The following is a 22,542-nucleotide window of genomic DNA, read 5'->3' as shown; positions in this document are numbered from 1 at the left end:
GGAGCCACGTGTGCTCTGCTGCAGGCTGGCACGACTCTGCAGAAGAAGAATCTGCTTCACGCCAACGTCACATTCAGCTTTAATCCAGGTTTTCTGAACCTTTGCAGCTTGTTCTCCTGCAGAAGACATCTTGTCTCATAGGGAGAGGTTTGGATCTTCAACACAGAATCGCACATTGACTGATTTGGACGCTTTGCATAAGTATTTAAAAGTAGTTTGACACTATAATTAAAGATGAATACACCAGAATGAAGTGTGAGTTAATTCAGATCAGCAGGTTGAACAAACTGGAGTTGAGAGTCTCTCTGAGTTGCTCCGCCTCTCACATGGATTCCTGGAAAATGGACGATTCCCGTTTGTCCTGAGCCACAATCTGGAAAACCCTCCTCACACATGATGTGATGCACGTCGGCCTCCCAGCAGCAGCACGGCTGGTATGTAAGGAATGCAGCAGGGGTCAAATTTAGTCGTGGCGGGGATAGAAACTAATATTCGCAGGAAGACGGCGTCATGTGACCTGTGGCGTTGCTCGACTGACGGCTGATCTCACGTTGCTCCGAGCTCCAACACACCAGAAACCAAAGAGCATCTCCGTGGTTCGTTTGATTAGAAGCAGACAAAAGCTTGAAAAGCAAATGTCAAATAACGCTGCCTCCACTTCCAGTAACTCCACTGGCTGTTCACAGAACTCTCTGGTTTCAACGGGCTCTCCAAACAATGCTTTGATGCACATACCAGACGCACATCTGGCCAATAGCGTGATCTGGCCACTTGTGCGTGGGGATGTCTCACTCTGGAGAACAATGGAATGAGTTCTTGGCCGCGCTGGAGGGTGTGGAGGGCGCCCAGTGGAGGGGTTGGGGGGTTGGGGGTGAGCGATGTGGCCCCGGGTGGATGGACGTGACCCGGGCTGGGCGGGACCGCAGGAAGTCGGCCTGCTCGCCGCACGGCCCTGTCAGCCGGCCGCGGGGTCATGAATCATCTGAGCAGCGGTGATGTCAACGGGTGGTCGTCTCACTTCGGTGTCTCGCGGACGGACGCATCACGATCCTCAGGAGGAGAGGTCGTCTCCAGAGAGCTCGGCAGGGGCGTGGCCAGGGAGACCCCCGAAAGAAACTCGATCCGGGACCGGGTGGTTTCAAATTGAAAAATGAATCCTCTTTTGTCGTCTACAGATATGAAGATTTATCACCTTTCAACACATCATCTAAACGGACAGAAAAATGCTCTCACTTTATGTCAAACTGTTCTAATAAGACGTAACAAACAGTACTTTATCAATTAGTGTATATTGATTTCCTATGAGGTTAGAGTTGAATTCATATTTTAGGTCTAAAGCTGCAGTTTCTAATAACAGCAGAGTCAAAGCATCTTATTCCTTGGTATGATTTGAGAAAAAGCTATAAAACTTTAATAAACCAGAATCATCCTTTAAAGGGCCGGTGCATCTATCGCCTGTAAATAAAGACAGACACCATGACATCCTAAAGTGAAGCCCCCTGGTGGCTGCCTGCAGTACAGGTCATACACCCCCTCCTCCATGTCAGCAGATGGGACATGGACCAAACTAAAACCCTCACAGCTACATGAGGGGAACATTCGAACCCATCGACGACCCGCTGCGCCCCCTGCGCCGCCCCTGTGATGTCAGCCTCTTCATAAACATCTCAGAACAATGAGCTTATTGCGGTTTTAAAGAGCCCAGGTCCTAGGGCCCGGGGCGGCGGGCCAGTGTCCACTTGTGAGAGGCGCGGCGCTGCTCTTGTCTTCGGCATCGTCCTGCCAACAGGAACTCCCTCGCTCCTCTCCCAGCTTCCTGCCATTGTTCTCCTCGCTGCCACCAGGCACAGGCTCCGCCCAGGATCTGGGAAAAGGTGGGATGTTAAATCGGCCCATTTCCTCTTCGATCAGCTCCGACCTCCACTCTGTGTGTGTGTGTGTGTGTGTGTGTGTGTGTGTGTGTGTGTGTGTGTGTGTGTCTGTGTGTGTAGAGAGAGAGAGAGAGAGAGAGGCAGCTCCCTAATGAAGAGCTCCACTCTCATGTTCTTTTTTTTGTGTGATTGACACTAGAGACACTTTCCCTACATTAAATATTTCACCATAAAAATTGTTAAATTTCAATTGACTGCAAAGATCTCCTGTAAACGAACACAGTTTGTAGTCTGTTAACTTTCCTGTTGGGAAGTAAGTCTGTGCAAGTTGTTCAGGTCAAGTTCGGTGACCTTTGACCCTGGATGTCAGGGTCCGCACCACGAGTGACCTGTCTGGAAAAAGGAGATCCAGAGATTTCAAACCCACGCGGATAAGAAGCCAGCTCCGTTGCACCATTAACTCTAATTTAACTCTCGCCTGAAAGTTTAAATTACTCCAACGACGGCTCCACTGCTACAAAAAAGCAAATGTTCCTTTTGAATATGAAAATGTTTTATACTAAACCAACATGTTCCCTCTATAACCAACTTTACGACTTTCCCTCGATTGTCAGGTTCGTTTTGTCTTTCATGCCGGTGAGAATAACTCCGGTTCATACGGCCGGATCCTTTCTCATGATCTTTCCCAGTGTTCTTTAAGTGGAGGGCGTCGGTGAGGTGGGGTTGGAGGGGGCACAGGAAGGAAAAGGAGTAGCTGGGAAATCTCATCGAGGCTCCTCGGAGAACAAGAGACACCCAGTCAGGATCTGGGCGTCGCTGCCAAGTCACCTCAGGGTCGTGGACTGCAGCGCTCCCCGTGAAGCGGCCTCGGACACGCCGAGTGGAACAGAACCGCTCTGAGAAGTGGACTGAACGTACGTCAGGTTCGCAGAGAGAGAGAGGGAGAAAGAAAGAGACAGAGGAGGTGAAAGATAGAGGAAGAGGAGGATTCGGTTGATTTCCTCAGGAAATGAGCGAAGATTCTGCTTCTGTGACGTGACTCGAGGCCAATTAAAGCCTGAGCAGCTGGATCTCACTGATTCTGTGAACCAGCGCCCCCACATGTCATTTTGTAATCATAACAATATGATTAGAGCATGTTTTAATCTTCTAGAGTCGGTTAAACACTTCGCTCCAAACTGAATAATGATCAGATGGATGATATTTCAGATCTTCATGGTTCCCAGAGGTTGATCTTTTCAGGATTCACTGTCAGAACTTTGATTTCAATCTCCCATCAGCCCCATTTTCATGTTACTATCATTAACATTTCAGGATCGGACGTTTAATTTGACATTTTTAACCAGTTTTTCCAGAGAATAATTCATGAATCTTGATAAAGAAAGAAACCACAAGGCAGTTTATTCCATCTAATTTTGTCATTTTCTTGTTGCTACAAACTGAGCTTGTACGCTATAATAAAAACTTGGTTCAGCTCGGTTTCCTTTTTACCTCTGATCATTTTTTTTCCATGTGCTGTAATGAAAATAGCAGCCGCGGCTAAAAATGACCAGCTCGACAGATGTGGAGCGCGGCCCGGGCGGCAGGAAACGTGGAGAGTGTCACGTCTCTCACCGGGCGGCGAGCGGAGGGGTCGACCCAGGAACATGTGCGGCCTGAACTCTGGCTCTCTTTCTTCCTGTCAGGGCGCCTTCTCGCTCCCTCTCTCTGCCTCTCTATTTTCTTTCTCCTCTTTCTCATGGGCTGTGCTCACACCCCCCCCCCCACACCCTCCTCCAGCCACTGAACATTTGCACATTTTAACATTTGCACTTTTGCACTAGACTGTTATTTTTCTTACTACTGTATTATCTCACCTATAGTGTATTCATATTTATATATTGATCTTGCTCATAGTGTATTCATCGTTCTTATACCATACAATACCTCTTAATACTGTTCATATTCCATTTATACTTCTACTGTATTTATTTATTTACATATTCCACTTTAAATATGCACAATACTCTGCACTTTTACTGCCTTTTTTCATATATTTCGTTATAGAAGTACTTGCACTGTGCAATGACAGTAAAGTTGAATCTAATCTAATCTAATCTAAAACATGACAGTGGAGCAAACAGCATGAATCAGGGACGAGAGTTCAAGGTTCAAGTCGACATTTCACTTGGTTTGGTAAATCAGAAAACCAGTGTGTGGTTATATTCCAGTTCATTCATTTCATGGTGAGTCACAGACTTACCTGCAGGTTCCAGTCGTCTGCTCGAGCTCAGGTGAAAGCTCTTAACTCTGATTTACTCTTTTAACAGAAGTGTTGTCTCCCTCCAGTGGTTCACTTCGAGTAACGTCAAAATGTGGCTGCTCACGAGCGTTTATTCATTTTCTCTCACTTCAGCCATTCCAGAGAAAGACGTTTATTCCACATCCACATCAACAATGAACAAATCATTAGCAATTTACAGTCTTATGTTGCATTTACACGTAGTTTGAAAAGGAAATAAAATAAAAAGGTTTTCTGTTGAAAGAGTAAATGAGTTCCTGCAGAGAACTGAATAATTTAGGTTCAAGCTTGATTTTCACTTTTTATTCCATTAAAATTACAGTTGTTGCCTTTTAAACTCTTCTCTCCACACATCTGGACGTGTATTTACTGGATGGAAACATCACAAGTAAAAAATAAGCACATTTTTCCATTCTCGTCCTCCTGATAGAGACATTAAAGATTTAATATTGCCTGTTTTTCCAGTTTATACAAGTTTTACAGTCAATCTTGACCCCACCTCCTTTCTTCCTTCTTTCATTTCACACCTCAGACATTTCCTTCTCTCCGCCCTCATGCATTTCCCTGCAGAGCACCAGATTGTAAATTTACCGACGAGGTGAATAAATTATGTCAGAGTCAGTTGCACGGCTCTCGTCTGCTCACGCAGTAAACACACTGGACTCCAGAGGAATGTGTGTGAAGAAGTGCTGCGCTCACAGGGAGAGGAGTCCATGTATAGTGGCACGTTGTGCTGGGGACTTATGAGAAGCACACGGGTCCAATGTCCAGGCCGAACTCCTGATCCGGCTTCCCCACGTCCATGGGGGCCAAGTCCATGATGGGCAGCCTGGCCGAGGTTTGAGTCCTGTACTCGATCACTGTCTTGCCCCAGTTTCCATTTGATTCCTGAGGGGAAACAGAGAGTTAAAGCATTTCATTTCTCTCGTAATCGCTCATGAAATCTGAGGATTGAGTAGAAGACGCACCGAGCAGCCGTCCTCGATGACGGTGTAGCGGAGGCGGTTGGCGCCCTGCGCTCTCAGCTCCTGGCCGTTGGCGCCTTTGAGGACCAGAGCTTTCTTCAGGTTGCTGCTCTGGGCGTCTTTGTACGCCACGCTGTTCCTGCAGTGGTAGGTGAGGTTCTGGTGCGACGCCGTGGACAGAAGCTGCAGCAGCTTCATCTGAACGGCCACCGCATTGGGCAGCTCCTCCCCGTTCCCGTAGGCGAACTGAAAACAAATGTCAGAACATGTCAGACTCAAGGTTTTAAAGCCTTTGCAAGATGCACCTGTCCAAACAATTATTTTTAGATAGATAGATAGATAGATAGATAGATAGATAGATAGATAGATAGATAGATAGATAGATAGATAGATAGATAGATAGATAGATAGATAGATAGATAGATAGATAGATAGATAGATAGATAGATAGATAGATAGATAGATAGATAGATAGATAGATAGATAGATAGATAGATAGATAGATAGATAGATAGATAGATAGATAGATAGATAGATAGATAGATAGATAGATAGATAGATAGATAGATAGATAGATAGATAGATAGATAGATAGATAGATAGATAGATAGATAGATAGATAGATAGATAGATAGATAGATGGATAGATGGATAGATGGATAGATGGATAGATAGATAGATAAATTACTTTATTAATCCCCGAATGGAAATTAAGTCGTCATAGCAGCCGGTATATTTGAATTCAATAAAATACAATACAAAAGAATAAAATAAAAAATATTGAGGTAGAAAGAATAAAAACAGAAACACAAGATAAATAGGTAGATAAAGTGCAGTGGCAAGATGATGGTAATAGTACTGATGATATGATGGTAATGTTATTGTTAGACAGTATATAAAAATAGTACAGTATATATAGTATATAATATAACATAATATATATTTTTATATGATAGTAATTATACCAATATAGCAGTATACAGTAATAATAATGGCAGCAACAGTATATATAATAATAATAGTAAATATAATAATAATAATAATAATAACATGTACACATGTATAAATATGTGTATATAGACTTATATATACAAAGAATATACAGAGAGTATGATATAATATGATATGATATATAGTAGAGGTATAAATATAAGTATTTGACTATACAATAGATAATATAATATACTATGAGTGTAAGAATATGTAGACAGTGTGCAAAAGACAATATTATTGTATAAAATGATATATAATATCAATATGGTTTATATAAACACATATCACATATGATGTGAAGTAAGTGTATATGGAGCAGAGTGTTGTACAGGGAAAAAACAAACAGCAAACGTAATAAAAACACTAGAAACCGACAGTGATACCAGGAGCTGCTACAACCGTTAGTACGGCGCCATCTATGGAAAACTTGGGATCTTACCTTGATTCCACCGTTCATGGTGGCTTCGAACCACACGGGTTTGTTGGCGCTGGGACTTGATTTCGTCCACCAGGCTTTGCGGGGAACGTTTGCCGGATTGGCGGAGATGCAGGTTTCACCGTTCTCCATATTACAGAAGACCCTGATGGCGTCTTTGGTGCTGCCTTGGTTTGGATCGATCCAGTACTCACCTGAATCAGAGGGAAGGAGTTAGATCACCTGGTCATATCTGTACATACGTGACGTGTGAATAAGAGGAACAGGTTCCTCACCGCTCTTCTTCTGGGGGTAGCACAGCTTGATGTCCTGGCAGGTTTTCGCTGGGTTCATCTTGCTGCCGTCAGGAATGCGCAGGTTCTGCAGATGTCCGCTGAGGGTCTTCAGCGTGGCGTGGACGCCGGTGTCTGTGCGGAGGGCGGCAGCGTTCTTATTGGGAAGGGCTTCATCTTTCAGCTCCGGCTCGAAGAACGCGTCGCCGTTCCCGTCGTAATCCATGGGGCCGACCATGAGGTCTTCCATCAGCGCAGAGGGAGGTCCCGGGGGGCCGGGAGGGCCGGAGGGTCCGGCATCACCTGGTGGACCCTGACAGAGAAATGATGCTTGAGGCTCTACATGATGAACGAGGATCTATATCATTTAAATCTTCTCTCTAAACGTAATCTAGTGTCACCTGAGCTCCGATGTCTCCGCTGGATCCTCGGCTCCCGGGAGCTCCCATTGGTCCGGGCTGACCGATGTTCCCTTCGTTTCCTGCGGGACCCAACACTCCTGGAGGGCCCTGTACGGTTGTTACACAGTGACACATGTACAATGAGAAATAATGCAGATTTTTTACTGGTTTGAATTTTCCCATTATGCTCCATTCACACACTCACCCTGTGTCCAGCTGGTCCAACAATACCTGTAAGTCCTGAATCTCCTGTGGCCCCCTTGAAGAAGAAGATCATTTCATTTAGTTTGTTTAGTCTGAAGTTTGGAGCATCTGTCTCTGCAGGAAGTTGGAAAATATTTTGCTCACAGTTATTCCCGGGAGGCCGTGGAGACCGGTGAAACCTCTGTGTCCCTTCTGTCCCCTCTCTCCCTGCTCTCCAATGGTCCCCTTCTCTCCTTGTGGTCCTTGAGGGCCCTAAGAGCAGACACAGGATTACAGATCAGAACGTCATGGGAAATAAGTAACAGTTAGTTTTATTGTACATTTTTAAAACAGTCGAAATAAGGTGGAAAAATTGGTGTTTACCGCTTTCCCCCGTACTCCGGGTTGTCCCTGGGGTCCAGCGGAGCCTTTGGCGCCCTAAACTCAAAACAAGCAGAAAGACATGATGGAGCTGAGCTTGTGTTTGTGAAAGGATCGATAGAGAACATGTGGCTGACGGATGCAGTTTGTTGTATTTCTATTTACTCACAGATTCACCAATTTCTCCTGGACCGCCGGTGAATCCCACCGGACCCTCTTCCCCAGGAGACCCGCCGACACCAGCCAGACCTTCTGGACCTGCAGTTCCTCTGTCTCCCTGGAAACACACATGCACATCAGTCAGTGAGCCAGTCCACAATCCACTACTTGTTTAAAAACACAACAACTCCATGTACTCACCCTGGCTCCTAGAAGACCGTCTTTACCAGGGGACCCCTCTGCTCCGGCAACACCCTGAAGAAACACACAACAACATTAGAAGCAAAGAGAGAATAAACATGTACGTTTGTGAATCGTCCGCAAAGAATAAAACTAATATAAAGTCGGTATAAGGACGAACCTCGGGGCCGGCGTCTCCTCTGGGTCCGGTGGCTCCTGGTAAACCAACTCCACCAGCGGGCCCTTTGCCGCCCTGTGTTCCAGGGGTTCCAGATTTCCCTGGTGGACCCTGAGAAACGAAGAAGCATCTTAAGCAGTTGTTCACATCATCATTCCATCCCTGTCAGAGAGATGCAGTCTGGCTTTGTGAGCAGGATTACTCACAGCAGGACCTGGAAGTCCCAGCATGCCTCCCTCTCCTCGGAGTCCCGGCTGACCCACGACGCCTCGCTGTCCCGAGGCTCCTGCAGGTCCTGGGGGTCCGTCAGGCCCCTGACAGACAAACACAAGAGAGACATCCAGTTCAATCATCTCTGGACTTATTTATCAACTGCTGCTTCAAGACAAGCACAGTCTGAAGTCATTCTAACCGAGGGACCGTCCTCTCCAGAGTCTCCCTTCTCTCCAGGGCTGCCCGAGGGTCCCGAGGGTCCCGACTCCCCCTGACGTCCTGTGGCTCCGCTCTCTCCGTGAACACCACCGGGGCCTTGCTTTCCTGGAGCTCCCACGGCTCCATCTGCCCCCACAGCTCCCTGAAACACGCAAACAGGTCCTGGGTCAGTGCGAATGTTTCTTTATGTGATATTTTCTTTTAACGGAATGAATGAACTCACGAGAGAACCAGCTGGTCCAACTCCTCCGGGCAAACCGGGGAAACCAGCAGAGCCCTGTTGGAATTAAACATTTATAACATTTATAAAAACTATTGAGACACCAAATTAAAGTTATAACGTATAAATAGATCTTACTGTTTGACCCTGAGTTCCTCTGCCTCCTTTCAGTCCAGTTACACCAACAGGTCCCTAAAATAAAAACACCGATAATCACCTGAGATCAACTGAATGTTTCTTCCTTCTACAACAGTTTCCTCCGTGCTCTCGGGTGTGTACCTGTGTTCCTGGTTTCCCGGCCGTCCCCTGGGGTCCGAATGGTCCCACTTCTCCCTTCAGGCCTTGCTCACCGGTTTCACCTTTGACCCCGGCCTGACCATCAACCCCCTGGGAGAGAAGCCAGACATTAGTACCACTATTTATTCCTGAAGCCTGAAACTGTATCGGTCTTTCGTGGCCACTTACAGCAGTTCCAGGGAATCCAACAGCACCAGTGGGACCAGACTCACCAGTAGAACCCTGTTAACGTCACCATCACACACAAATACACACGTCATCAAGATAAAGAGCAAACTTCCAGTTAATTAAACATCAGATGTAAAAGGAAGATGTTGCACTGACAGCGATTCCCCTGGTTCCTCTGCGTCCTGTCGGTCCTGCGGAGCCGGGTTCACCCTGAAAGAAAGGAAACAAAGCAAAGATGTTCCTACATGTGTGGATTCAAAACAGGAATATTTGAGTGATGAGAAATTTGCTAATTTTGTCTGATTACATGATCACAGCGAGCCATATTTTCAGATTTAAAGAAAGCTAATGCTAAAAGTTGTGTTTTTAAACTCACCTTGTCTCCGTTGGGTCCACCGGAGCCGACGGGTCCAACAGAACCAGGAAGTCCCTTTAAATCAAATGAATAAATATATGATGATGGTTTGAAAGTGGACATTTTTTTGTCACGTCCTGAACATCATGATGACACAACTCACCCGTGCACCATCAGATCCGGCTTTACCCTCCAGACCTTTGTCTCCAACAGAACCCTGTGAGAAGAAATCTCTGGTTCAGGTTGTATTTTCCTTCAGTGGCAGACATCTTGCTCCACTGAGGATCTCTGCAGTTTCTTTGCAGACGATCTAATTCTATTCTTCAACTTACACCATCTCCTTTCGGGCCTGAAGGTCCGGGTATCCCTCTCTCTCCTGGCATCCCCTGAAGTCCTGGACCCCCCGGTTCACCAACACCACCCGCTGGACCAGAGCTTCCCTAAAACATCCAGGAACATTTCACAGATGTAAATGCAGCAAGTCAAAACGATGCAGGATTTGAACCTTCATGTTTTTAGTTGTATGGTTACGATACCTTTGGCCCGTCGTGTCCTGTTCCACCTGGACCACCTTTGGGTCCCAGCCCCCCATTGGGGCCGATTTCACCTCTTTCTCCCGGAGCGCCTCTCTCTCCCTACAGGGACAAACAGCAGAGACACACATGCACCGATGTCTTACTGCTCCTGGGATTGAATTTCACTACAGGAACTGAATCTGAGCTACAGGTGAATTTACCCGTGAACCAGTGGCTCCTCCAGTCCCAGCCTCTCCAGCAAGGCCCTGGGGAAACATGATGACTCATGATTTGAAGTCTAAATTAAGCTGAATTTTACTGTTCATGCAAAACAAAAGAAGTTTTCTCATCGTACCTCAGCACCGGGTTTTCCTGACTCTCCGGGTGAACCTGGCAGTCCGGGCAAACCCTAAAAAACACCAAACCACTTTGTATTAACACTAAAGAGAACAATAGAGAATATCAACTGGTAGTATGTCAATAAATGTCTGATTTCATAACGACAGGAAGCAGTTTACCTGGAAGCCATGGAGTCCCTGGGGTCCCCCCTCTCCTCGCTTTCCTGCAGAACCCTGGAAAACAGCAAAGAACATTTAATCTCCAGGTTGTTGATCCTCTGTGGTTTGGTGAACATGTTGAGATGCTTACAGCTGGTCCTGCTGGTCCAGCAGCGCCCTCCTCTCCGTCTTTTCCATTCAGTCCCTAGAAGACAGTGAACGTGAATCAGCATCTGTACGTGGATGAGGAAACTGGAGGAGTAAGAAGTTCTTATTGTGTTATATGAATAGAGATGACGTTTACCCTTTGACCCGAAGGTCCTGCACTTCCTGCCTCTCCGACCTTTCCAGCATCACCCTAAAAAAAAAACAGGAACCACAGAAGTCTTCATCAGTTGATATAAAGCGTCTGATAAATCATGGATTTAAATCGAAATCTCTCATTTTAGTTGTGAATCCAATATATAAATGAATAAATGTTAGTTTTAAGTTGTTTCAATGTTCTGCAAAACAGATAAATTGCGTCCTTCTCCTCCTCATATGTGCATCACAACAACATTGTTCTATTTGCTTGTTTCCATCGATGCCGAGTCATACTGACAGCGAAGCCCTTGGGACCCGGCAGCCCCATCGCTCCTGCAGGTCCTCGGCCTCCCGTGGAACCAGCTGGGCCTTGTTTGCCGTCGTCTCCTGCTGAGCCCTGTGAACACAGAGAGAAAATTAGATTCATGCCGTTGTGCAGCACACATTGTGCTCGAGGCCCGGAGGAGGAACGGATTCTTATTTATCTGACAGGGTGAGAAGTGAGATGTTGAGGAGCTGTGTGCTCACCATGGGTCCTTGTTTCCCCTCCGCTCCCTGAGCTCCGATGAGTCCGGTCAGACCCTGTGGAACAAGACACGTCATCGAACACATTTCAACTGAGGAATACTGCAGTTGGGTTTGAATCACTTCTTAATGATACAAGACGATATTCCATGTTTACCCGAGCTCCTGTTAAACCCGGCTCTCCACCGCGTCCCACGTCTCCTTCTAACCCTTTGGGACCACCTGATCCAAGCCCCCCTCTCTCACCCACAGCTCCCTGTGGACACAAAGATATTTAAATTTAAAACTCACAGTGAACAAGAATCATGACTGAGAACAGTAGTTATATAGAATGTGTTTTAATGTCAACTCGCCTTTGGGCCTGGTAAACCATCACCACCGGGGAAACCTCTGTTTCCTGGAGCTCCCTGAAACAAATGAAGGAAAGTTCTGATGAGATTTGAGTTTCTAATAAATGTTGCTCTCTGCTCGAAGGATCCTGGCGACTCACCGTCTCTCCTTGAGGTCCTGGAAGTCCGAGGGACCCTCCGTCTCCTCGGGGGCCGCGCTTGCCGTCCTCTCCCATCGGGCCCAGCGGTCCCTGGACCCCGTGGTCGCCCTGACATCACGTAGGAAACAGAAACCAGAGAATCACCGGAGCTGTTTCCCAACAAAGACTGCAAACAGTCTAATTTATATTTGACTCACTCTTTCTCCCTTGAATCCAGTGTCTCCTTTAAATCCAGCCAGTCCGACGTCACCCTGTAAATAAAACAATTAAATCTCCAAGAGCAGCAGAGCACACAAATTTAAAAACTGGGAGATCGTATTCGTGCTCGTACCAATTGGCCCTTGGGTCCGTCTCCTCCTGTCGTCCCCTGGGGGCCAGCGGCACCGGGGGGCCCAGGCGAACCCACCGGACCCTGAACGCCTCCCAGACCCTGAGGAAGAGGAGGAGGAAGATATTTGAGGAAATCTTCAAAAGGAAAGGATTCTTTAAATCTTCAGAATTCACGAAGTTTCACTTACAGCTTGTCCTCGAGCACCTGGAGCTCCATCAGCTCCTTCTGCTCCCTGTGATCAAACAAGATATTAACTGATAACTCCCAAACTTTTTAAAGAAACACCTGACAGAGTTATTTGATTGAATTCTAACCCACCTGTTGTCCTGTTTGCCCCTGGGGTCCGACATGTCCGGCGTCCCCTCTGGATCCCTGCTGTCCTGGACTCCCTCTCACTCCGCTCGGTCCCGCTTCGCCCTGGAGCACGAGACACATTAAAGGACAACTTCAGAATCCAAAATATTAAATTTGTCTTGAGTTTTATGTCACAAGAAACCGTCCAACAGCCGTAGATACACAATGTTGATGCATGAAATGAACACTGGAGTCTCCAGGGGCCAAAACAAAAGGTTTCATAAGCTAAATATGGATGAAAACTGTCAAAGATTCTAGATTCTAAAAGATCTCACCTTCATTCCTGGGTTCCCGGGAAATCCTGGTACACCGGTGATTCCCAGTGGACCCTGAAAGAAACATTAATAACATAATATAACCAATATTGCAGAACAAAACAAATTTGTATATATAGTTTCATTTATGGTTCCACTGCTGGTTTAACGAGGAACCACTAAATCACTTTTCTACTGGGCGTATTGGTTCTTACCAGAGGACCTGGTTTGCCGACATGTCCGGACGCTCCACGTTTCCCCTTAAAGAAGAAGAGAAAGGAAAGTTCTCAGCCCTGCAACATGGTTTTATCTTTTCTATAACACAGGTTGAACAGATGCTTGTGTTTACCAGAGGTCCGGTCGGGCCGGCTCGGCCTCGCTCCCCCTGCAGACCCGCTGGTCCCTGAAACAGACGAGTGTCACACATGAGGCCGTGAATCACAAACACTGAGCTGAGGGTCTTACTGTGTGGTTCCTACCAGTGGACCAGGAGCTCCCATCGTACCAGGAGAACCAGACGAACCCTAAAAACACAAAGACACACAAACAGTGAGACGTGAAACCATCAGACTCTTTGGGTTTAGGTGATCAAAATGTCCTGTGACGTGTTCGTACCTTCGTTCCAACTGTTCCGGTCTCACCTTTCGACCCGAGAAGACCAGAGCTTCCCTGAAGAAGAGATTTAAATTCATGAAAAACTGTCTGAAGTGAGAGAAGTGTAACATGTGATGTTAAAGACGTGTGACTGACCATGTGACCTTTCAGTCCTGGGAGACCTGGGAGTCCTGGGAACCCTCGTGCACCCTGAAGGAAACAACCGATCAAATTAACTAGAATTACAAACTTATTTACAATAATAATATTAGTAGAATACATTTAACAACTTGAACTGTGGGAGACAACGTTACCCCAGATCCTGGATGTCCTGGTTCTCCTGAGGCACCGGCTGCTCCAGATTCTCCCTGAGCAGAAGATTTGAAGATAGTTAGGATGATTCCGGCCAGAAGCAAAAGATTAAAGTGTTGACAAAATTGTGGAAACTGGCGAGAAAGAAAAAGATGTGATGCGGATCTGTGTGTGTGACTCACGTCAAGTCCGGCTTTCCCTGCAGGCCCGTCTGGTCCTCGAGGACCCGGCTCACCCTGAGGACAAACACGTTCATATTCAAACTCAACATCTCAGGTTTAGATGGAAGTTTAATAAAGATGGAGAAGTTCTCCTCACCATCTGTCCTGGATCTCCAGCGTCTCCTGGCATTCCCTGACCGCCACTCGGCCCCTGAGAGCAGGAGATAATAACACTAAGTCATAAATATAATTCAAAGACCCGATTTAATCAGTGAAAGAAAATGACTGAATAAATGAAGCCATTGAATCCTCAGAACTTACTTGTGCTCCGTTGATTCCTGGAGGTCCTCGTGGTCCAGCTTCACCCTGAAATCACAACTCACTCTTTAGATCTTTGCATCATGTATATATTAATATATGTAATTTATAATATTTCCTATAGAGCTAAGCAGCACTCACCCTTGTTCCCGTCACCATCCCAGCCACGCTGGACTTCTCACCGAACCCTAAGGCCATCTGAGACGCCAGGGCTCCCTGTGGAGAAGAAGTCATTCATAAACAAACACTCAGAGATATAACACAACAAGTCACCTGGCCCTGACTCAGAGAATCACTCACCCCAGGGGGAGCCATTTGGCCGGGGGGGCCTGATTGTCCTGGATTTCCTGGTACGCCGGGCTCGCCGTCAAAACCTGGGGGTCCCGCGAAGCCCTGCAGGTGGAATGGAAACATATCAACACCCACTTCATGTCTGTTGGGGGTTGTGATGGTCAGGGAGTGAAACTCACCCGTCTGCCTTTAAAGCCTCTTGGTCCAGTGTTGCCCTGACCTCCAGGAGGACCCTGGCACCCAAACACAAACAATACTTCATATTTATATTTTATATTTTATACAATATTGCGTAGATGTTGCCTGCCAGGTCACAAGAATTTCACTGCTCTGATGACGCTGTTATTTGGTGCATGTGACAAGCAAAATTAGTTTATCAATCAAAATATATAATTAATATCCTGTAGCATGTGGACATTCTTCGTTAATATTCATCATCATGTGCAGAAAGATGCTTTCTAATCGTCTTAATCAATAAAGAAAACTGTGACTCTAATAGAGGCCAAAACAGTTAGTTTGGAGATTTTAGTGCCCCCTAGTGTCCAAACTAGTGTACTTTATATATTAAATATTATCCAGTTATATACCCTGTACATTTCAGAATAAAGTAGAGAGAGTAAAAGCAGTAAAAACTTACCGCTGGTCCCACATGTCCAGGCAGACCGACCACCTACAGGACAAATGAGACAGATAATAATTAAAGAAGGAAGCTGTGAAGTAAAAGTAATAAAAACGAGCCATGAACAGAGATTGATAACTTACATATGGAATATCACCAGGTTCACCTTTCTCTCCCTGGAACGCAAATAAAGTAATGTTTATTTTTAAATGACAGCAAACATAATAGCTTTTAATTTTGTTTTAAATGAAATTATTGTTGAATTGAGTTATGATTTACCTTGAAGCCCATGATTTCTAAAGAGAAGGAAGAAAAGTGTGAAGTTAAAAATACTGCACTCATTGTTTTCACATGAATTCAACTTCACAATATGAAACCAATTATCAATTAATACCAATCAGTGATTCAAGGTGTGTCAGTACATTGTGACATCGCAGGTGGGTGTGGTTACAGACACAGGAAGTGACTATGAACTTGTGGAGGAACGTGATTGGATGATGGGTCTCACCGATCCTCCTGCTGGCGCTGGCGAAGCTGTCGCTGCACACGGGGCAGCACTCTCCCTCCGGGGTCACGACCTTTTGACAGGTGGACACAGACTCACACTTCACGTCATCGCACACGGCGACGCCGGCGTCACAGACGCACACGCGGCACGGCTCCGGTTTCCAGATGTCGTTGTGTTGGTGGACTTCTCCCTCGACGGTGCAGTTTTCTCCTTGAGATTCAACTGGATAGAACATGTAGGTTATTAAGAAGCCAAACAACAGAAGGCCTGGACGTGAACATTGACGTAACGTTTACCTGCTGAGGGTTCGGCGCTGGGAGTCGACGTGGCGGCTGAAGACAAACACACGGGGCAGCACTCGCCGTCCGGGGTCACCGTCTCCTGGCAGCGCCCGAGGTCCTCGCACACCACGGCCTCGCACACGGCGTTCCCCATGTCGCACACGCAGATCCGACACGCCTCCGGGTTCCACATGTCGTTGTGGGCGTAGACTTTTCCATTTTCTGTGCAGGTGTCTGCAGGAAACAGAGAATTCATTAGTAACTGTGAGGTTTAAAGGAAAAGTTCAACATTTTGCAAAAGACTGGTGTTAAAGCCTGTTTTCACAAATGTAAAACTTTTCTTTCAAATACTAAATCTTAAACTTAAATAGCCAACGCTGACTAGCGTAACATTTATACACAACTAAAGAAGTAGTCCTGTTTTTCCAAACTTCCTATGTGTAGAATTTTAAACCATGGCCACCGGAGGTCACCAAAGTCGCACATTCTGAAAATCCCACAGATAGGGGGTTTTAAAACAGTGAACTTAAAAGAAAAGAAACTGGTAATTTAAGACCAATAAAAATAAAACAATCATATATAAAAGTGAAGATAAAGTGCAATGACCAGCACGACACAGAACATGGCGAAGGTGGAACAAGTTCCCAGAGGAATTCACCTCAGCAGGTCAAACAGTCACTTGCTCCACTTCCTTTGTGTGGCGGTGAAACCAGGAGCAGCTTCAATTCAAACTTAAACTGCCGATGAAGTTGCTTCCAAAGTTTCTGCCGCACAAAAGTTCATTGAGAAGTGAAGAAAAACTCGATGTTTTCCTTTTGCAAAGTGACGGGAAGCTCCGAGCACAGGGACACAGATTCAAACACAACATTGAGAGGTGGTGTGCAGAGGATGGAGCCTGAAGACGAGGGTTTCAGGCCCGGGACAGAAGATGAAGAGCAGCAGCGTGGATTTCGGCCTCGACAAAAACCAAGATGCAGCCACAGAACATCTGCAGGTATCAAAACAACCAGGACGTGGAGTTTACCAGCGCCTGCAGCCAGGCACTCGGGGCAGCATTGGCCCTGTGGGACCCCCGTGGTGGGACAGTCCCCCAAGTCCTCACACACCACGTCCTCACAAACCACGTCCTCACACACCACCGTCCCCGAGTCGCACACACACACCCGACACGGCTCGGGGGACCAGATCTGATTGTTGGAGTACAGGTTCCCGTCCTCCGAGCAGGAATCTGATGCAGTCGGTGTGTAAAGCTACGGTGGCCTGGTGATACCAGTGTTTCACGGGTTAGGACCTTTAGATCTTATGCTTCTCACCAAACGAGAGAAGACTAAATCATCGACTAAATCATCCCAACTGAAAAAGATCAGCACGTCTTTTTCATTCCAGTGCAAACAAACGCCTCCAAGAAGAAAATCTCCTTCTTCAAACATCAGGTTTAAAAGGGTTCTCAACTAATACGGCCCGTGTATCTGTGGCTGTTTTGTTTCAGGTTCCCAGATGCATTGATTAGATATTGGTGGTCAGAGGTCAAAGGTCAAGGTCACATTCATATCTTGTGATTAGAACTTCTCCTACACTAGAATAAGCAAATGTACGCTGGTTTTTAAAATGTGTGTAAACCCTAAAAAAAGAGACAGATTTAATGGAACTGGTTGGTGGAGGCAAACAACAGCAGATCAGTATTTCTGAAGTATATTCAAAGTCAAAGCTGGATCTGATCCTCGCTCGTCTCCACGAGTTTAAAACAATCATGATTCCTGTGGCCCTGCACACAGAGCTGCTCTCCTCAGCTTTAATTGCTGAGGCTGCAGTGACACTTCAACAACAGAAGCCCGAAGCTCACCAGAGAGAGATCAACAGCTTCCTGTTCACAGAGTAAATGTGCAGGTCGACAGCAGACAGGATCTTTGTGGGTCAGAGAAATTAAACTATGAACATAAACATGTACTTTGTGCAACTTCAAGACCAAAACAGAAGGAATCAGTCAAACTCTGCTTCTGGAGGAACTGAACTAACCAGTGAACTAACAGGATTCAATCAAAAGACCAGCACAAAGCTCAGAGGAAATCATAATATATGAGACTTAGGTAAAATCTTTATAATAAAGACTAATACAATCAATCCCAGTCTATTTCTACCTTTTACCAGTAGGCAGCAGCATTTATCACTAATAAATACAATAAATATCAGCAGGTAGAAGCCTGAGATGCAGTAAACATGGTTCTGTATGGAACTCATGTCCTCATGGGTGAGTCACATGTCCTATCTGACCCATGAGCCATGGAAACACCAGCACCTGATTTAACTCCGGCCTCGAGGAGTCTCAACAAGTCCCCTTCTGCCTTTTATATGTTATATAACACGTACACATCCACCTTAACGCTGCAGCAAACAAATGCCAGACTAAAAAACAATGGATTCAGATACATAGATATGTTTTAATTGTAAAATCCTTATCCTCTTGACTTGTGGAGAATTTAAAAGTATGAAGAAAAGCCTCCAAAAGCTGCTTGTGTCAAAAGGAGCGAATGTCAACATGTCTAAATTATTTTATCGGCTGATTGAAAACAGTTTAATTTCAGGTTGATTTCAAAAGGGAATTCTGTGGATTTGACCCTCAGCCTCTGGAGAATGAAAATGATTTATAAAAGAGGAACTCTGGTAAACTGTGGGTGTGGAGCTTTAAAGATGAAAGAGAATCGACCACACAAGCCGAGTCTGTACAGACAGTGTTGCATCATGGGAAGTGTAGTCTCCGGCTAGAGGGATTTAAAGTCTGTTCTGTCAACTATATTTATCATACGTGATATTTATTTTTAACTACACATATACATTTAAATATAGAAGATTATAGATGCAGCATTTCAGTTTATAGTTTAGAATAAGATTAAAATATATGAGGTGAATTCCCCTCAGGACATAAGTGATTTATACATAAAGGCACAGATGTGGTTTCACACTGAGACACTTTAAGAATTAGATGTTCAGACGCTTTCAGGTAAATTACCTCTGACCTGCACTCGAGCAAGGCAGCGACTAGACTGTGGTTGAACTCTGGAGCCTCTGGCTGTGAACTACACAATAAATATGTCTTCATGCAGTCGTCATGTCTCCGACTGTGAACGTGAGAGAAGATCAAACCTATAGTTTCCACCACATGAATAAATCAAAGGTTTGTTCTTTTTGATTATTGTTGCAAATCCAGGAATTAGTAAAATAATTAAACGTCTCATCCATCGGGAAGGTTTTGATTAAATCTAATGTTAATGAACTGTAAAAGGAGCAAATTAAGTTTCTATTTTTGATAAATCAAGAGAAAAATCATCCAGTAGAATGAAAATAATTGAATTTGGTTTTAAAAAGACTGAAAACTAAAAAAGAAAAGAAAGTAAAAGTAGAAATGGCAGCCACCTGCTGCAGGCCCTGTATTTCCACTCCTACTCATTATGTGGTGGAGCCTCTCCCTCAGAGAGAAGCTGCATTTCAGAGACGGGAGTTATTTCAGGAGGAAACCGCAGAGGCTCTATTATACGTTGGGCTCAGGCAGAAGTTTGTGGTTTGATTTTATTTGGGAGAGCTCCGAGGTGCCACACCCGGAGGAAGCCTCCCGCTCCGAGGTCTAACGTCCCTCTCTCCTCTCTCACCATCCAACCTTTACTCCCTTTATTAGATTCTACATCAAACAGGAGCTTCTGCAGAACATTTAGAAAAGTAATGAACTTTAAGTTTTCAGACATTTCAGTGTTTATTGGTCAGATTTCCTTGAATAATGCTTTTAACTCAAATAAATCTGTTGGTTAGAGGTTGATTTTGATTAAATTTCTTCTATATTCCACTTTTATAATCCTTGTTTTACTTTGTTCTGCAGTTTGGCCTCTTAGAAAGAATAAAGACTTTATTTGTCAAACTGAAAACTTCCTGAAAACTTCCAGTTAGACTCAGTTTTTCTCCTTTTTCTGTGTGAATCCCTCGATTGTTTTGCTGCAAACTAAAGGAAAAAGTCTGAGGAAGGAAAGTTTCCTCTCTGGTTAAAGTGATTACAACCATCAGGGCCACAGAAGTTTAAATAAACAGTGAACACTAACAACTACACTAACCACTACACTTCAGCAGTTTGCAAATGATCCGGTCTGATCACGTCTGATTTGTGCTCGTATTTCAGAATTCACTTCATTCTTTGCATTTCAGACATGAATTTACTTCTTCAGGAATGATGAGGTCACTAGTGAAAAGCCACAGCTTATAAATCAGCACTGAAAGAATATTTATTTGGATAAACCTGTTAAAACCAGGCTAGCTTTTCCCCTTCGATTCCACTCTTTATGCTAAGCTAAGCTAATTGGGTTCTGTCGTTCCAGACATTGAAAATCTAAAACCGGACATTAGGGTGAATCCTCATTTGTTAATGTAGGATTTGAGTTTTGTATTTGTATGAACCTCAGACTGTTTAACGCTCGTGTCACGACCTTTCAGAATCGTAAACAACCTTGGATGAAGTTTCTCCTGCAGCAGGAGGTGAAGGAAGCGAGTGACTCTCTCTCCTCCTCTCACTGCATGGGTGTGTCTCGTCTGCCTTTTGGCCCAAAGTCTGACCAAAATTAGTGGCCTGCTTTTGTCCGTCCCCCCCACAAGGCCACATCATTATAGCCGTGGTGCTCAGCAACCCGTCATTCAGCCCCGGCCTCGCACTGAAATAGCCAGTGCACGGCGTTTAGCGTGCACTGCAGCGTGCAGGGGTGGGGGGGGGGTATTTCTGATCCAGTCATACAAACACTGGGACGTTTATTTTAGAAGACGATGCTCGAAAAAGGAAACAACCACATCTTCATCTTTGAGAGATTTTGCCTCAACTTTAGCACAAACGTCACTTTTCTTTTTTTTAAAAGCAGCGTCAAAACCTTTTTTGCACCTGTCAGATTTCCAGAAGAGTTTACAGATGTTTTGCCAGATGTTTAGTGTCCATTGTGCTAATAATCTTTTGAACCTGGTTCCTCATTAAGGTTCTAATCAGACGTCCTGGTGCAGGTCGTGAGTTTAACCTTCCTGAACCGAGCTGCAGCTTATAAACTAAAACCTGCAGCTGCTGGAAAATCTGGAGGAGAAACCACGTCCTGTGTTTTCTTAAGAGGAAGAAAACAAATCATAAAGCAGGGATTTATAATGGGAAAAACAAACAGAGGCATAAAAAAACATGTGTCAAAGTAAATGTGTTTACAAGACTCGTCCGCTCCGACATGAATCATCCACACACAACATGGGAAAGAGGAAAAACAACTTTGGATTTCAGGCAAACAGGTTGATTTCATGAACTCTAGAAATGATCTTTGAGCGTCTTTACCGCAGCACTCACACAAAAAGAACATTATTTACACCTGGTTTCGTTCGGTTCTGTATGAACCTGTGTCAGGTGACAGCACAGAAAGCCAATCAGAGCCCAGAGGCCGTCGCTCACCTGTCGTGGTCTCTTCCTGGCAGGTCACGGTGAGCAGCTGGGCCAAGGCCAGGGCCAGGCACACAGTAATCCCAGAGCGGACCGAGGGGCCCATGTCTGGATGCCAGACGTACAGAGTCCTCACAGTCACAAGTCAGAGCGAGTCCCGGTCAGGTCTGCAGCATCCACACTGAGAAATCCAAAAATCCCTGAGAGGAAGAGGCTCCTGGACGAGAGATTACTGCCAACTGGGACCAGCAGGGCCCCCCCACATCGCTCCCTCCTCCCACTTTCACTCTCCTCCTTCATCACTTTGCTTCAGCTCAAGGCCAGCCTCCTCCTCCTCCTCCTCTCAGATGCTGAAAAAGATGAAGCAAATTAAAGGCTGCGTTAAAGAAGGAGGGAAGGATGATGCTATATTTCATTTTTCTTTGAAAGATGAAGTTGTGCTTTCCTTTCCTCTCAGGAATTTGCTGCTTCCTCGAGTCCAAGATTTAAATGTAGGATTCAGGGACCTTTCATCTGGACTCCTTCGGGTATATTAAGATTCAGCAACTACAATAATTTGCAAAACATTAAATTAAAAAAAGTGAAGTGGTTCAGAAGGTCTAAGGGGTTCGAGTCCCTTCATGCTCTTGGTTGTTACATTATAAATACCGATTTATTCTTTAAACCAGTTTGATTAAATCTGAAGTAACGAGAGAAAATCCTCTGATAAACACGACTTCTTCAGACACTCGTGACCTTTGGCAAAACCCCACGTTCTCAAGCATCCAGTTCATAAAGAGGCTTGAATGTGCAGAAGCTGCCGGAGGAAGTGTCTTCTTCATCTGCTTCAGCCTCCGTCCCCAGAGGCTCGGCTCCGCTCCTCCACTCCTTAATGACAAACCAGTCTGTTCCTGCAGCACCTTCCACTCTTCCTGACCTGATCTGCAGAGGAAACACCGGAGAACCTTCACTCTGCAGAGTTCCACAGTAACAAGGCT

The 22,542-nt window shown here is 45.3% G+C and overlaps 1 protein-coding gene across 1 annotated transcript; it reads right to left on the bottom strand.

Moving 5' to 3' along the window:
• Positions 1 to 4,893: 4,893 nt before the first annotated feature.
• Positions 4,894 to 21,671, bottom strand: col5a2b (collagen, type V, alpha 2b). The gene is made up of 49 exons (XM_061067337.1): positions 21,578 to 21,671; positions 15,845 to 16,051; positions 15,616 to 15,632; positions 15,480 to 15,512; positions 15,355 to 15,387; positions 14,897 to 14,950; positions 14,727 to 14,819; positions 14,568 to 14,642; positions 14,430 to 14,467; positions 14,266 to 14,319; positions 14,130 to 14,183; positions 13,985 to 14,003; positions 13,792 to 13,845; positions 13,657 to 13,710; positions 13,521 to 13,565; positions 13,391 to 13,444; positions 13,257 to 13,301; positions 13,063 to 13,116; positions 12,752 to 12,850; positions 12,434 to 12,532; positions 12,300 to 12,353; positions 12,103 to 12,210; positions 11,966 to 12,019; positions 11,770 to 11,868; positions 11,616 to 11,669; positions 11,386 to 11,484; positions 10,806 to 10,859; positions 10,643 to 10,696; positions 10,309 to 10,407; positions 10,105 to 10,212; positions 9,936 to 9,989; positions 9,794 to 9,847; positions 9,574 to 9,627; positions 9,232 to 9,339; positions 9,091 to 9,144; positions 8,956 to 9,009; positions 8,713 to 8,874; positions 8,507 to 8,614; positions 8,304 to 8,411; positions 8,144 to 8,197; positions 7,953 to 8,060; positions 7,787 to 7,840; positions 7,568 to 7,675; positions 7,425 to 7,478; positions 7,220 to 7,327; positions 6,822 to 7,131; positions 6,550 to 6,740; positions 5,121 to 5,363; positions 4,894 to 5,040 (listed from the first exon to the last, which is right to left on the bottom strand). The coding sequence occupies exons 1-49, from the start codon at positions 21,669 to 21,671 to the stop codon at positions 4,894 to 4,896; spliced, it is 4,191 nt and encodes a 1,396-aa protein (XP_060923320.1).
• Positions 21,672 to 22,542: the final 871 nt, after the last annotated feature.

The sequence above is a fragment of the Limanda limanda genome, chromosome 23, assembly GCF_963576545.1.
Source record: "Limanda limanda chromosome 23, fLimLim1.1, whole genome shotgun sequence".
Lineage (NCBI taxonomy): Eukaryota > Metazoa > Chordata > Actinopteri > Pleuronectiformes > Pleuronectidae > Limanda > Limanda limanda.
The sequence above is the reverse complement of the archived record's forward strand: the minus strand, read 5'-3'. Positions and strand labels throughout refer to the sequence as shown.